The sequence below is a fragment of the Lotus japonicus genome, chromosome 3 (genome assembly GCF_012489685.1).
Source record: "Lotus japonicus ecotype B-129 chromosome 3, LjGifu_v1.2".
NCBI lineage: Eukaryota > Viridiplantae > Streptophyta > Magnoliopsida > Fabales > Fabaceae > Lotus > Lotus japonicus.
This window is the reverse complement of record NC_080043.1, coordinates 78,783,071-78,798,426: the sequence shown is the minus strand read 5'-3', so window position 1 is coordinate 78,798,426 and position 15,356 is coordinate 78,783,071. Positions and strand designations below refer to the sequence as shown.

Genomic DNA, 15,356 nt, shown 5'->3' with positions numbered 1-15,356 from the left:
TTTATCCTAGCCTTTCATCTTTGTTCAAACAATGACTAGTGGAGTAGTTTAACTCCTTATGTATTGCTGTTGATGGTTAACCTAATTCTAATTAGATGCCTCTTTTTGCTGTGTCATTTTAATCTTATTCAATGAGCCTATTCAATGTGTATAATGAATGAAGTTCAATGTGAACCAAAAGAAATAAATGACATCAATAGTAGCCCAACAACTATTCTTCTTTTCATTAACTTCAGGGAATCCTTGCAATAAGTACATGATAGATATACAAAATACTTCATTAGCCTACATACTTCCATACACAAGATACAGGCATACTCCATACTTCCTTAGCCTACATACTCCATACTACCATCCCTCAACTAAACTTTTCAACCCTTTCTAATACATAAACTCCACACTGCTACCATCATTGCAAGGACAGTGAACAAGCATGCAATCTTCTTCTGGAATCTCTCAACTTCAAGCTTCTTCTTGAGTTTGTTAATCTTTTTATTCAAATCAGGAAGAACATGCACAGAGGTGACAGGACCATTACCAATCTCAGAATTTAAACTCATTGCATCACTTTCAACTTGAGCATGCCTTCCCTGAGCTGCATTTCTTCCCATAAGTGGTTCATCAATCCAGAAAAAGAAACCACAAGAATCTGGAAACTGCAGCAGATATTGCAATTGGGTTACAAGATGAATACCATGAGATTAAAAAGCCTCAATTAAATACATTCATTCACTTACTTGCCATCTTCTGCACCTCAAAAATCTCCTATCTGGGTTTTCTCGAGTACCAGCTGTGTAGATGATGAGAGTGAGACCACATTGACACCTGGCCTTTCCACTTGCAGACATTGTCCTGGAACGGGAGGACGAAGCGGATGAAGAATTCATTCTTCAAGGCTCAAGACAACAGGAACGCACGCGATTCAGGGAGAAGAGAAGAGGAACTGGTGTGAAGAGGAAGTAGGAGAAGAGAAGAGGAACTGGTGTGAAGAGGAAGTAGGAGAAGAGAAGAGGAGAACGCGTGCGGATGGGTATGAACCCGATTCAGGAAATGGGGAATTGGGGAAATGGGTATGAACCCTAATTTCATTCACTTTCTGATGAATTGAGGAATTGGGAAATTGGGGGTGGCTGGGGAATTAGGAATGTTTAGTTAGTTTAGGTTTAGGTTTAGACTTAGGATGAGATTAAGTTTAATTGGGTTAATTATGTGTTTATTATATTAAGTTATATTATTTTTTTATTTTTTTATTTTTTTAAGTGCCACGTCACATTTATTTACACAGTCAGCATGCCACTTCATCCCTCGCCGGAGCTCCGAGCTCCGGCGAGGACTGGCTCCAAACATTTTTGAACAAGAGGGATTGATGCCACAAATTTTTCCGGTCAGGGACCTGGTTCAGACGGCGAAACAAAGACAGGGACTAATTTGAGGATTAAGCCTTCTTTCAACTAATGGAATCTATAAGATCATAGTGGTCTTGAATTGGTTCGAGACTATATATCCATATATATGTAATTAATTATGACTAAAACGTGACTCAGGTAAGGTTGAAACTTGAAACTTTAAGCATGCTGCTTCTTTTTTTTTTTGGTCGAAAGCATGCTGCTTCTATATCTGGTGTTGTGTTTGTCAGTGCACCGATTTTGGGCTCAAGCTAGGGACACATGGTCCATAAATTGGGTGCAATACTAAGCACATGGACCATTATGATCCTCATGGAGACATCAACCAGAGGAACTTGTGGTCCTCCTTTCCCAGTAATGTCATCCAAATCTTGACAAAATTTATCATGAAAAGCTCATGCACAAGGGTACTATTGATAAAGGAGGTTTGTGCTCTTGTGGATAGACCTTGTATTTTCTATCTTCCCATCAACATCAATGGCAAATGAGCAATATATTCTTACAATGAAAGAAGGTGATTAATTTCAACACCAACATCGCCACCAACCCTTACAGCCAATGTATCCAGTTGGCTAAATTGCATTTAGTACGAAGTCCAAGTTAATTTTATGAGAGGACCACATTTATCGTGATTGGACATTATTTTTAAGAGTAAACAGCCATTTTGGTCCTTGGTTGTGTATAGCTGTGACGGAATGGTCCTCAGCTTTTAAAAATGGTCGTTTTTAATCCTTGAATGTGTTGACGTCGGTCAAGTTAGTCCTTTTTTCAATTTTCCGTTGGTCCCTGAGACGGAAAATGTCAAATGTCACGTTTTTTTACACGTTGGCATCCTACGTGGCTCTCCAATGGTTAGAATGAAAGTAAGTAAACACATTCAGGGACCAAAATGACGAATTACTTCAAAAAATCACTTAACCATAATCTTCAACCTCATCTTCCCTTCATCCTCAATCTCACCTTCTTCTTTCATCATTTCCAGAAAACAAACACAAAATCCCCAAATCTTCATCCTCCATCATCTTTTTCCATATTCAACCATTAAACTTTAAAAACCCAAAAAAAGTGTTTCTTCAACTTCATGTTACTCATCTCTTATTCTTCATTTTTGGGTCTTTTTATTCATTATTTTTTTGTTGTCAGTGTTTCTTCAACCCTTACCAATGGACAATGGTGGGATTAGGGTTAGGCACATGCTCCCACTGATCCTCATCTCCCTCGCCGCATTAATCTTCTACACCTTCCACCAATCCTGTCTCCCATCTTCAATCCTAGAATCAAACCCTAATTTCACCCTCCGGAACCCAATTCCAAACCCTACCCCCATTTCCCCCAACAACAATTTCACTTTCACCATCAAACTCCTCGCAGGTTCGTTGATGGGTTTGATTGGAAATTCGGCGAGAAGGTGGTGCATTACAGGACTGAGAACGTGGGGTTGCAGGCACGGTGGTTGGAGGCGTGGTGGCCCGGTTATGATGATGCGTTCCTTCAACAGGTCCTCTTTCTACTTCATTTTTTAGCGAGTGATTTCAGATCTAGTAGTGTGGGCTGATCTGGTTCATGATGTTAGGGTTTCAGAAATTGGAGAAGTGAGAAAGAAGGTAAAGTCAAACAACGAAATTTGTGTTTAATTGGGAGATAGAGTTTATGACATTTTCTGGGTTCCTTAAATTTGGAGAAGTAAAAAGGAAAGGTCGCGCACCCCTAGCTTTAGCTTTAGGGGATGAAGTCAAACAACAAAATTATTCCAAGCTTTTGGGGATGGAAAAATTGAATGAATTTGCAGCAAAATTGAATAAGAAAGTTTTTTTTTCTTGTCTTTGATCTGACTATTTTGTGCCAGTTATTAGCACACGACTTTAAAGTTCATGGCTTTTGACCCCTGTTTGATCTTTTATTTCCCTTTTTTTATGCGAGTCTACTTTAAAAAATCTGTACAAGTGTAATTCAAATTCCGTTGGCATATGTTGTTTGATTTATGTCAATTTAATGGTTAATTCATTTTTTGTTTTATTTTGGGTATGGTTTTTAGTTTGATTCGAACAAGAATTGAGATTATTTTGGGTATGATTTTAGTTTTATGTCAAGATGATGGAGGATGAAGATTTGAGGATTTTGTGTTTGTTTTATGGAAATGATGAAAGAAGAAGGTGAGATTGAGGATGAAGGGAAGATGAGGTTGAAGATTATGGTTAAGTGATTTTTTGAAGTAAACCGTCATTTTGGTCCCTGAATGTGTTTACTTACTTTCATTCTAACCATTGGAGAGCCACGTAGGATGCCAACGTGTAAAAAAACGTGATATTTGGCATTTTCCGTCTCAGGGACCAACGGAAAATTGAAAAAAGGACTAACTTGACCGACGTCAACACATTCAAGGATTAAAAACGACCATTTTTAAAAGCTGAGGACCATTCCGTCACAGCTATACACAACCAAGGACCAAAATGGCTGTTTACTCTTATTTTTAAGGTTAACTATCTCACACGATTAATCTCACGTCTCACTATCAATGCATTAGACTGTGTTTGGTTTTAAATTGGAATTAGTTAGGTTAGGGTGTTACATAGACACCTAAATTCCAACGCATGTTTTCTTAAAGGAACTACAAAGTTGGATTGAGAATTTTTTTTTCATTCATAAAAGTTGAGAATCAAAATACTTAAGGACAAAATGTTAAACTAATATGCAAACTCACGTTATCAGTCTACTTTTGTAGAAATTCTTTTCCTTCTTTAATTGATTGTGGTTCAAAGCCCGTGTAAATGGTGTAAATTCATTTACCATTTTCCCTATCCTGAACTCCCCCCCCCCCCCCCCCCCTTCCTCCAAATTGTTGAACTTTATGAGGAAATCATGAAAATTATCATGTGCAATTGTGCAGCATATTTAAAGTTCCCCGACAAAGACAGCAAAACTACTCAACAAAAGACTAGTGTTGTTCTCTTTGTCACAAACAGCATTAGGTTTGGCGCCTACAAGCAACATGTTCAGTGCTTGGACTTCGGAGAATAGAAACAATTAAGAAAAACAAGGTAAAACAGCATGCAAGAGAGTAATGCAACAGAGAATGAAAGGAACCTCAACTTTTGAAAAGGCAAATTTTATATTGGTTTCCAAAAGCTAGCACAGCATCAATATTAGATCCCTTGACCTAACTTTTTTTAAAAGAAATTAAAGGTAGAACAAAGAAAAAAAAACACATTTAGACTACTAGACAGAGAGTCAATGATATGTAAGGGAGACCAACAGATGTCATGCTAATTTTAAAATGATCCTAAGAGATCATACAACCATGTAGGCATATATTATAGCATGTTGATTCGTCATAAGAATAGATTGTGTACCAGCTGACATGGTTGAGGAATCCATGAGTCTGTTGTGTTTAACCAGTATGAAAGTGAAAAGACACGTGAAACTACTCTCTAGACCTGATAATTTGTTTTTCAGAATAAACTGTCTAATAGAGTACAACTTATATATTACTAGTTGAGACCAAAGTCAACTCATTAGGCAAGATTAATTGATCTAAACTATCATAAGACAGTTAATAGCAAAAGCTTAATCTATCATCCATCATAATACATGTAAAAAAATTAAATTACTAATTTACATAATTGATATTAATGATTGAACAAAATATATTCTAATTAATTTATAATATTAATTCACATAACAAAAGACGGAAATAATAATAAATAAATATAACAGTCCACTCTTAAATAAGGGCGCTGGCGAATCTCCCTAAAAAGATAGATGTTCACCAACTAAGATTTTACTAGACGCAAGAGATCCAAACCCTTAATCTTCTCAGCTAAACGCCTAAGCTCCTATTCATGAGTATAATAGGCTATAGGTACGCATATGCTTATAATCATAAGCTAATCTATACATTTTATCAAAATAGGCTCAAAACAACTAATTAATAGATATACAAAACAACTCAATTAGCTATAAAATATGTTTAAATAAATTTTTCCAAACACAATATCATAGTTTGGTCAAGTGGTCAAATATTCAATGTGTTGGTATCTTGATCTTACTTTTTGTCATTCCTATTCTTTTAATGCAAAGTTTTTTTTTTGGGTCAATTTTTAATGCAAAGTTAGATTTTAGCATAAGATAAATTTTATATTTGTGCAATGTAACCCTTAAAGGGCTATTTGAAAACAGAAGACCAAATACCCGAGCCCAGCTCTGTTACCGCAAGTGGCAAATGGATTTTAGACACAGAACATTTTCTTCTTCAGTTCCCAATGGGCCTTTTGGCCTTTGTTATTGATCTGATTCCATCTATTAAATCTTGGGCTGGATAGAAACCATTTATCCATAATTATCCAATATCGCTAAACTATAAATACAAGTACTTATCAAAAAAATGACGTAAAAACACAAATTTTAAATAGTATGGACATATCATCAAAATATAATTTAAAAAAGGCTTAATTACAACTTTGGTCCCCGACGTTTACCAATGCCACGATTTTGGTCCCCCACCTAATTTAATTACATAGATGGTCCCCGACGTTGTAGGTCGTGTGCAACGTTAGTCCTACCGTTTATTTCTTAATGGAGGAGGCTTACGTGGACGTCTAGTTGGAGAGAAAAAGGAGATCTGAGGAGAGAGGGAAGCACGTGAGTATCACGTGAACTTACGTGAACCTTATATGAACTCATTATACCCAAATCTGAAACCCTGGGGATCTAAATCGCGTTACCTTCTTCGTTCCAGGGAGGTCAGGGGTTTGGGTATAATGGGTTCAGATAAGGGTCACGTGATACTCGCGTGCTTCCCTCTCTCCTCATACCTCCTTTCTCTCTCCAACTGGACGTCCACGTAAACCTCCTTCATTAAGAAATAAACGGTAGGACTAACGTTGCACACGGCCTACAACGTCGGGGACCATCCATGTAATTAAATTAGGTGGGGGACCAAAATCGTTGCATTGATAAACGTCGGGGACCAAAGTTGCAATTAAGCCTTTAAAAAAACTACCCTCACAATATATTACATTTACAAATAAATTTAGAGTTTAATTGTTCTGCTGTGAGTGTAAAACATCTTTAGGCAGACATTCAATAATTGAAGGTCACGTATTCAAAAAGAGTTATGTTCATTTTTTATTTCAATTAATTTAAAAGTTTATTTTTTGCATTACCATTACATCCATAAATTTATAGGAAAATAATGACTAATGTAAAGACTTGATTACTACATTAGATTTGTATACTCAATAGTACCAGATTAACCCTGTAAACAAATTTAGTGTTCACTTCATTATAAAAAGTGAAAAAAATTCTTATTATAAACTAAAATAAAATTCTATTCACATCACACTTAATTAATATTCAAAAACAAACTAAATTCAAAAGAGTAATAATAAGTATTGGATGTTTTGTGTTTCTGACCATAAATTCATCGCTTCACACAATTGAAAAGGAACGGATCCAAGGTACAGGATATTAACAAGCTGGAATATATAGAAAGTCCAGCAAGGAGGTGTTCATTAAAGCTACAGGACAGGACCCTCATATATAGCTGTAAAACAAAGGGTACTTTTCGTTGTTATTCATCTCATTCACATGGTTGGGGTTTGAGTTTATCATTATAGATAATTTTTTGTTGAGTAATGATATATTCACACCTTATTTTTAAAACACTTCATTTCTACCTTTTTTTTGTTTCTATCTCTCTCCTCTTACCATCTATCACATCTCATACTTTCTCTCCCTTACTTTTTCTTTTCTTCCTATCTCTCTCATCATTCCACCTCACACACCTCAAAAGAGAGGTGTGTGAGTAACATTATTCTTTTTTTGTTTGTTAGCTGTTGTGACTTGAGACCGAACAGTGATCACACCATGTGCTTCTTCTTCTCTACTCTCCTTCTATTCCTTCCTGCGGCCAAGCTCTCTTTTTGTGGTGATTTGACAATGCCTTCCAATTAATGCATAAGAGTAGTACTCTTGTCCCTTGTACGAATAAACATTGGATTTCAATTCAACTGTAAAGAGGGGAATTGGGTTTACCATCCACCTATTCGGTTTGGGTTTGCCACCACACTTTATTCAATATGGGAATTAAATTTCCGTATTCAATACGAAATTTAAAATTCCGTATTTTTTTAGTATGTAATGAATGGTTGAAAATGTGTCACATATGATCAAATACTATACGGTTTTTTAAGTTCCGTATTATTCGTATTAAATATGGAACTTTAAATTCCGTATTAAATAAAGTGGGGTGCAAAACCCAATAGGTGGGGTACCAAACCTAACACCATGTAGAGAGAGGTAAAAAACACAGAACAACATCCATGACCATTTAATGCATCTGCTAGTATTTTTATATCACAAAAATGACAAATGGGGAAATAGTATAATGAGATTATTGTCATCTTCTTCAAATTATTACCAAATGAGATACTTTGTAGGCACAGTATGATCCAAAGCATGCTCGTATACTATGCTTCATTAGGTGAATTTCCAAACACACTGATTTATATTAATCATGGTTACTTAGGTGAATTTCCTTAAAATAAAGATTTGAAAGAAATATAACATGCACTAATCATAATCAATTTTGAATAAAATTTTATAATTTTAAAAGTGGATTAGTAAAGTGTCCAATTCATTTTATCTCCAAAAAAACCAATTGATCTTTAAATTGGTCTAAACCTGGTGAAATAAGGTTGAGTCAGTAAGCTTTTCCTTTTTTCACTAGTTAATAATCATAGCTAAGGGAAATTACGGGATTTGCAGGGTTAAGGGTTAGAGTTCAAATCCTGTTAAAAAATAGTTAGAAGCTCGGACGAATTTTCCCAAAAAAAAAAAACTAATTAGTGTGAGAACTGGTCTCAAGCTACATTTCATGCACCATTTATAGTTATTATTCTAGAACATGATTATGAACTGAAGCATACAATTAATTCAGAAGTATATAAGTATTTTTCAACACAGTGAAATGCACTTAATTAAGTCATCACTAAATTCCAATAGGATGTGACTCTAGTGTCCTACTGTGAACTCCATCGATCACACACGGCAAATTTCACACTCCCCAGGCCTCTTGAGTCTTGAGGAGCCGTTTGAATATTCTAAGGGGCTGTTTGATGAGTATTCTAAATTTCATCTTGAAAAGCAAGCTTTGTTTAAGCTGCTTTATTTGTCACAATCCACCAAGGAAAACCTACCTTTGCTTTTCTAGAGCAGCAGTCGTGGACCTCACTTCTCCACCAACCATCACAGAGCAGGTTATAAAATAATATGATTTACAGACGACAAACATGCCACACTCAAATCTAAAGATTGTGATGTGAGCATAACTAGCAACCTTTCTATATTTAACTTAAAATTGATTCTGTAAAAGAACTTTTGTGATTAGTATGAGTGTTAGAATTGATTTTGAAGAAAAAGAAGCGGAATAAATATTAATTCTGTAAAAGGTTTGTGCGAGTAGTAGTTTCTGAGTGTTAGAATTGATCATAAAGGTTGAGAAGCTAGTCAAAATTACTTCTGTAAAAAACTTGTATGTGTAGTTTTCAAGTAAGAAAATGCAATAAATAAAAGAGATTTCATATGTTAGGCAACTGGAAGAATTAGTCCATTCAAATCACTAAGGAGACATGCAGTTAACAAATATATAACCACATAAGAAAAAACAAATTCTTTCCATTAAGTCTCCACAAAATTAGACTTTACCTGGTGTGGAGACAGATGAAGCAGGGGAACAAAGAACCACCTTCCCTAACCAATCCATGCAACAGATTACCAACAACTAAACTAAAGCACACGCCTTAAATTTTCTGAATCTAATACAAGTTCTTGAAGCTGTTGAACCTATATGTAACTTGAATTACATACCGGCTAAATTAAGAAGGGATAAAGAAAGTAGAATAAAAACCCTCCACTAATTAGTAAACTAGCTTCATATCAAATTTTACAAAGGCAGTTTTTTTATAAAATCAAACGAAGAAGTTTAGATGCACCACAACCTCCATTTTTCAGAGTAAATGAGAACTCTATAGCTAAACAACAGATGTGTGAAATGTTGTTCTGCTTTGATTAACAAAAACAGCAAACCATGCAGGAGATATGCAGATATATATATATCTCAGGGTAAACAACTAACAAATCAAAATAGAGAGAATAAAAAAGCCTTTAAGAATAGCTCAGTTGTATTTTAAATTCTGTGATAATATTCCAATATTCATGAATAACCAACTTTATCAGCAAGTACACTTTGTTTGAACTGTTGAAACACAGAAATCATATCAAATTTCAACTCAAGAACAATGGAGTAAATGGCAGAAACTTGCACACACGTGCCAATAGAAACCCTTGATCCTATGGAGAATAAACTATGGAGCAATTTCAAGCCTCGGCTCAAAGCAAAAACCAGTGAAAAGCTGTAGAGGAAACCTCTTAGTTACTGGGCACTTCTGTGACCATTTCCATTGTTTAATGCTCATGTCAAATGTGAGAAGTGCAGGAGATCCGTAACTCTGAATATATATTAGATCATCTATGCCACCGCTAGCAAAAACATCATCAAACTCTCCAAAGCCTTGGAAGTACTTATTTGGCATTCTTACTATCTCTTCCCATTTCGTATCATGAAGAACCCAGATGCCAATTCCTTTAATTATGTCAGGGCGGTCATGTTTACCAATTCCTCCCACCATCACGAGCTTCTCCTTCAGATTCATCAGACGGCCACATGTAAGAGAACACGGTACAGGAATAAAGCTCCTTCTCAAGCTAGCTTGGGATGAATGATCAGAGATATTATATGCAACAAGTGCATGGCGAATCTCCGGATGACCACCACCAGTTGAGTAGACTAAGAAGTATAGAACGCCATTGCAAATCACACTCTCATCACCTCCTCTCCACCCCATCAAAACCTCTCTCCGAGTAGTCACCCATGTCTCCCTTGCTGAATTGTATATATGAATTGAGACATCCCACTGGAAAAAGTTTTCAGGGACTTCCTTTGATTTTACAATTGCCACAGTATAACTGAGGGATTCCCTGTTCACTGAGATTGCTAATGAGCTGTAATCAGGAAATTTCAAACCTGGAGGCTCCTCAAGCTTCCTGCAGAATTTGGTAATTGGGTTGCACACGCATAACACATTTCTTCTTTCATTGTCCATGAAGCAAACTAAGCCAAATGATGAAGCAATGAACCAATTAGAGGTTTCAATGAAGGGAAGCTCAATTCCATACCATTTCCGAAGGAGGGGATCATAAGCATAACCAGTTGGTTCATCAGAGTTAGTGAACATAAAGTACCACGGTTTCTGTGGTAGCATACGTGAAAGGTTCCATAGAAACCTTTCTGAAGTAACAATCTCATACCATCTTTTAGACACAAAACCTGCTCTGAAAATGCTTGCAATGGGGAGATACGCTAGAATACGCTCCAACAGATCATCAGGCAAAATTATATCCATTGAAACAGCAGTTCCTTCATTATCAACTTCCTCACCTTGTTCCAAAAATAAATCCAAGTCTCTAGTCTCACTTTGTGTGTCATCATCATAGTCGCTGATCCATGATGTTTCTCCCGCCATAATAGAGGCGGAAAGGAAAGGCCTGATGAAAATATTGAGAACAGACTCAGGTAATTACTAAAACATACCAACACCAATATGAAAGAAAATCATAGTTCAAGCTGACATATACTAGATCATGGAAATTCACATCAATACACGGTGAAGTGCCACAAGAAAGAAAGAGACAACTAAAACATCACACACACAACAAAAAACATCTAGTGCATAGCAAATAATCAAATGATGAATAAGATAAAATACAGGAACGGAACAACCATCTGAACTTAACAAGATAAGAAGGCTCATAGAAAAGATTCATCACCTTTTAAGAAGAAACCTATACAAATTCTGAACCTGAAAATATCCAAAGGGGACTTATAGCAATCACCTATCGTCCTATTAGGTATTTAGAAGTCTAAATGGTAACGGAAAGGAGTACGGCGCTTACTCAATTAGAAAACCCAGTCTAGTCCCCTTACTATTAGTAAGATCATGAAATGATTTGGTATAGCAATTAAAGCTAAACCCCTACAGAAGGAAAATATCCACAAAAGGATTTGGTATTTGAAACCAATGTTGCTAATGGATTTAATACCACATTAGTATCAGATAGCCAGGTAAAACATATTCAATATGAAATGGAGAAACAAAAAATTACAATCTATTTCTAATAATATGAAAGAACTATCAAACATAAGATATTTCTCACAAATCCAGATACATACAATATGAACCTCAGCTCACCATACTAAAAGACAACCATATTCTTGTTAGCTCTGGAATTTGGCATCAAAATATAAGGCATAAGTGAATGAAAACCACGTATAACCCAAGGGAAGATTTTTATCAAACAGACGAAAGCAAAAAGATGTCAAGATTCACATATAAGAATAGTTTAACAAAAAACAAATGCCTAATAAATAGAGAAAACACTGCAAGTTGATGAGTCCTTACAAGCATTTGAAATGGTGCTAAAGCCAAATTTTAAAACAATAAAAAAATCCAAAAAACTGTTCATCCAAAAATCAAATTGCCTTTTCTGCACAAAGAAGCAACATTTAGAGGCAGAACAACAATTCTCCATAAGAGGGTTGACATGATTTAAGCTATGAAACAAAAACAAAAAAGATGGTGGGGGAAGAGGAATCAAATGGTTATATACCCTAATACCCATGAAGCAAAAACCAACCTCATCAATCCTCAGATGACTAAAGAAGCAATTTCAAGCAGATATCAAATTCAAAAAACACATCAAGATCCATGAACACAGAATAGAAAAACAACCACAAAAGCATTGAAAAGGGGCTAAAAGAAAATATTTTGAGGATTGTAAGACAAAGCCCATCACAAAGAGATGAATACCTTGGTTGAAAGGCTCTGGCAGTGTCACTGTGGAAAAGGGTGTGAGCTGATTCAGCCAAAGAAGAAGAAAGAAACTTGGGATTGATGAAATTATTACTGAAGGGGAATCAAAAGCAAATACAAAAGCATTTAACTTTTTGGTGAAAACATAATGGGCACGCTTGAAATTTGCTTGAAATGGAAGAAGAAGCAAATGGGTTGATCTAGATTTGGTTGATAAACAAGGCGAAGCAAGCAACACACTGAGAAGAATGAATAGAGAGACATAAAAGAGGGAAAGAGAGAGAAAAAGAAAATAAAGTTTTGATTTTTTTAATTCGACACAAACAAAAGACATGAAATTGTAGTGCGGTTTTGGCGTTGGTATTGATGGTGCTTTCTGTGTAGCCGTGTAGGGAAAGGGTTATTATTATATTCTTTTTTTCATTTCATGACCTAATTTCATTAAGCATAAATTACATTAAAGTTTATATCCAGTATTTTTTTAGGTTTAATTTCATTTTGGGTCCCTGATGTTTCAAAAATGAGCGATCGGGCCCCCCCGTGTAGCGGTCAGGCACCCCCCAACGTTTCAAAAATGTGCGATCCAGCCCCTTATGTTAAGTTCCGTTAGTTTGACCAAACAGAGCCCGTGACGTGGATTTTCTTTTTCATTTTAACTTTTTTTTACCCAGAAATTTCCCCTCAATACACAAACACGATTCCCCCAATTTTTTACCCTAATTTCATCCTAACTTAGCAAGAGAAGAGAGATTGTGAGGTTGGTGCGGCTTCAACCCCTGAAGTTCCGGGTTTTCTTCAAGTTTCGAATCCAACAGTGCTCAGCCAAAGATGGTGCGCGTGGCATGGAGAGGGAGAGGTCGTGGACGGGGAGGATCTTCTGTCGCAGGGAATCCAAGGCAAACGCTCCCTGTAGCTCCTGTTGTGGTCCACCAGGTCACTCCTCCGAGGTACCTTTATGGCCTTTTCTCTGTCGTTTTCTACATAGAATATGTTGGTGGTGTTAATTTATTGAAGGTCTTTACTGTGGTTGTTGGATTCTAGGTACTTACCTGTAAATATTTTTCATGGAGGGAAGTTTGTGACTCACCCTAGGTCTGAATATATTGATGGGGAATGTGTGAAGCTCGAAAAATATGATATTGATACCCTAAACTCAATTGGGTTGAACAGTATTGCTAGGGATCTAGGTTATAGCTCATTTAAAGTCTGGTACCTTGAACCTGAGTTTAGGCTTCAAAATGGTTTGAGACCCTTTGTAGATGATGCAGATGTGTTGAGGTTCTTCAAAGAGCACAGTGGGAGTGATATTGTCAATTTCTACATTGAGAAACTCACTGATGTTCCTGGATCTTTAGATAACCTGGTAATTGATGATGATGTGGTGTATGATGAGGTTGATATAGTTTCTTGCTTTGTTGCTCAACCTAGTCATCTTGAGATAGTTTCTTACTCTGATGCTCAACTAATATCTCATGCCCCACCTGAACCTCAACCTCAAAGTGAAGCTGAAGCTGAACCTGTGCAAGTTGATGGTGGACCTGTGGTAGTTGATGCTGAACCTGTGCAAGTTGATGGTGAACCTGTGGTAGTTGATGCTGAACCTGTGCTAGCTCAACTTGAAGCTGAACTTGTGCCAGTTGATGATGAACTTGTGCTAGCTCAACCTAAAGGTGAAAATCCATCAAGTGAAGATGAAGATTACATTGGTAATTCAGATGATGAGGATGACAGTGAAGTTAGCCTTGATGACAGTGATTATGAAGAAGGCTATGACTGGAGTCAAGTTCTTCCTGTGAATTACAAAGCTCCTCCTTCTGTTTGCCCAAGCAAAATTATTTCTTATTTTGAAGATGAGAATGAGAGTTCTGAAGACCTAGAAAGTCCATATGACAGCGATGAGGACTATGGGAAGCTAAGGAGGAGGAAATTTCCAAAATTCAAGGTGGGAGATGAAGGTTCTGTGATCAAATTTGAGGTTGGCCATGTATTTTGTAACGCCCCAATTTCTTGAGGAATCACATTAAGTAACCTAACAAAGTCTAAGGACTATTCTGCAATCCCTAAAATCCAAGGGTATTTTTTTTTTCTGAAAAACAACTAAACACTTCAGCTAAAGGGTTGGAAACACATCATAACTTTATTTAAATAACCTGTTTCCCGATATACAGTAATAATAGTTTACAATACCATAAGTAAGGTTCTGAATAAACATGCGCACTTTAACAGTGACGGAAGCAAGGCTTTAATAACAGAGTTCTCATATAGAAACAGAGACTCAAACATAGTCCACAATAAGAGAAGCAAAGCTGCTTCTTACACCTCTACTCCACCGCCTACAACCCGATCTCCAACTCGAGCAGCTAAGCTTCGGCGGAAGGATCTCCATCGCCTAATAGCGTTAAGCGCCCAAACAACAAGTAGCAAATAGAAAGGGTTAACTCCATGCAATTACCACGTATAAAAGGAAAAGCATGCTATTCAGATTTAAGTGCATTTCATGACACATAAACTAGCAACTTATTTCAAGATAGATGACAACATATATCCAACAACATGAAATCAAATCAGATATCAAGAACCTCAACCATATAACATCAAATCAAATACCAACAACCTAAACTTAATCAGATATCAGCAACATAATAACATAGATTTAAAACATATAACAATAACCTCAACAAGTCAAATCAGATATCGACAAGATCAAATGTTAGTGCTCTAGAATGCAATTATATGCTGCTATCAAAATGGATCGATCAATATCGTCTCTCCAGACAGGACAATGATAGTACCACACCTCCTCATCGCCTCTTATAGCGTCTCACAAGACGGGACAATCATAGGACCACACCTCCTGATCGCCACTTAGCGTCACAATGGACGGGACAATCATAGGACCACACCTCCTGATCGCCACTTATAGCGTCTCACAAGACGGGACAATCATAGGACCACACCTCCTGATCGCCACTTAGCGTCACTATGGACGGGACAGTCATAGGACCACACCTCCTGATCGCCA

The 15,356-nt window shown here is 36.6% G+C and overlaps 2 protein-coding genes across 3 annotated transcripts; both read right to left on the bottom strand.

The window, feature by feature from the left end:
- Positions 1 to 19: 19 nt before the first annotated feature.
- LOC130746196 (uncharacterized) lies at positions 20 to 1,015 on the bottom strand. The gene is made up of 2 exons (XM_057598747.1): positions 738 to 1,015; positions 20 to 656 (listed from the first exon to the last, which is right to left on the bottom strand). The coding sequence occupies exons 1-2, from the start codon at positions 885 to 887 to the stop codon at positions 372 to 374; spliced, it is 435 nt and encodes a 144-aa protein (XP_057454730.1). The 5' UTR covers positions 888 to 1,015; the 3' UTR covers positions 20 to 371.
- An 8,553-nt stretch (positions 1,016 to 9,568) lies between these two features.
- On the bottom strand, positions 9,569 to 12,659 carry LOC130746195 (F-box/kelch-repeat protein At3g61590-like). 2 transcript variants are annotated; one of them, XM_057598745.1, is made up of 2 exons: positions 12,332 to 12,659; positions 9,569 to 11,009 (listed from the first exon to the last, which is right to left on the bottom strand). In XM_057598745.1, exon 2 carries the CDS (start codon positions 10,985 to 10,987, stop codon positions 9,770 to 9,772), a length of 1,218 nt encoding a protein of 405 aa, XP_057454728.1. In that variant the 5' UTR covers positions 10,988 to 11,009; positions 12,332 to 12,659; the 3' UTR covers positions 9,569 to 9,769. The 2 variants fall into 2 exon arrangements, with proteins under 2 accessions (XP_057454728.1, XP_057454729.1); XM_057598746.1 differs by lacking the exon at positions 12,332 to 12,659 and adding an exon at positions 11,714 to 12,314.
- Between the last annotated feature and the right edge of the window lie 2,697 nt (positions 12,660 to 15,356).

Bases quoted from the DNA above. Each gene is read 5' to 3' on its own strand.
- LOC130746196 (XM_057598747.1), bottom strand. From the start codon at position 887: ATGAATTCTTCATCCGCTTCGTCCTCCCGTTCCAGGACAATGTCTGCA. The intron at 657-737 runs GTAAGTGAATGA...TATCTGCTGCAG, and splicing joins TGAGGTGCAGAAGATGGCAA to TTTCCAGATTCTTGTGGTTT.
- LOC130746195 (XM_057598745.1), bottom strand. From the start codon at position 10,987: ATGGCGGGAGAAACATCATGGATCAGCGACTATGATGATGACACACAA.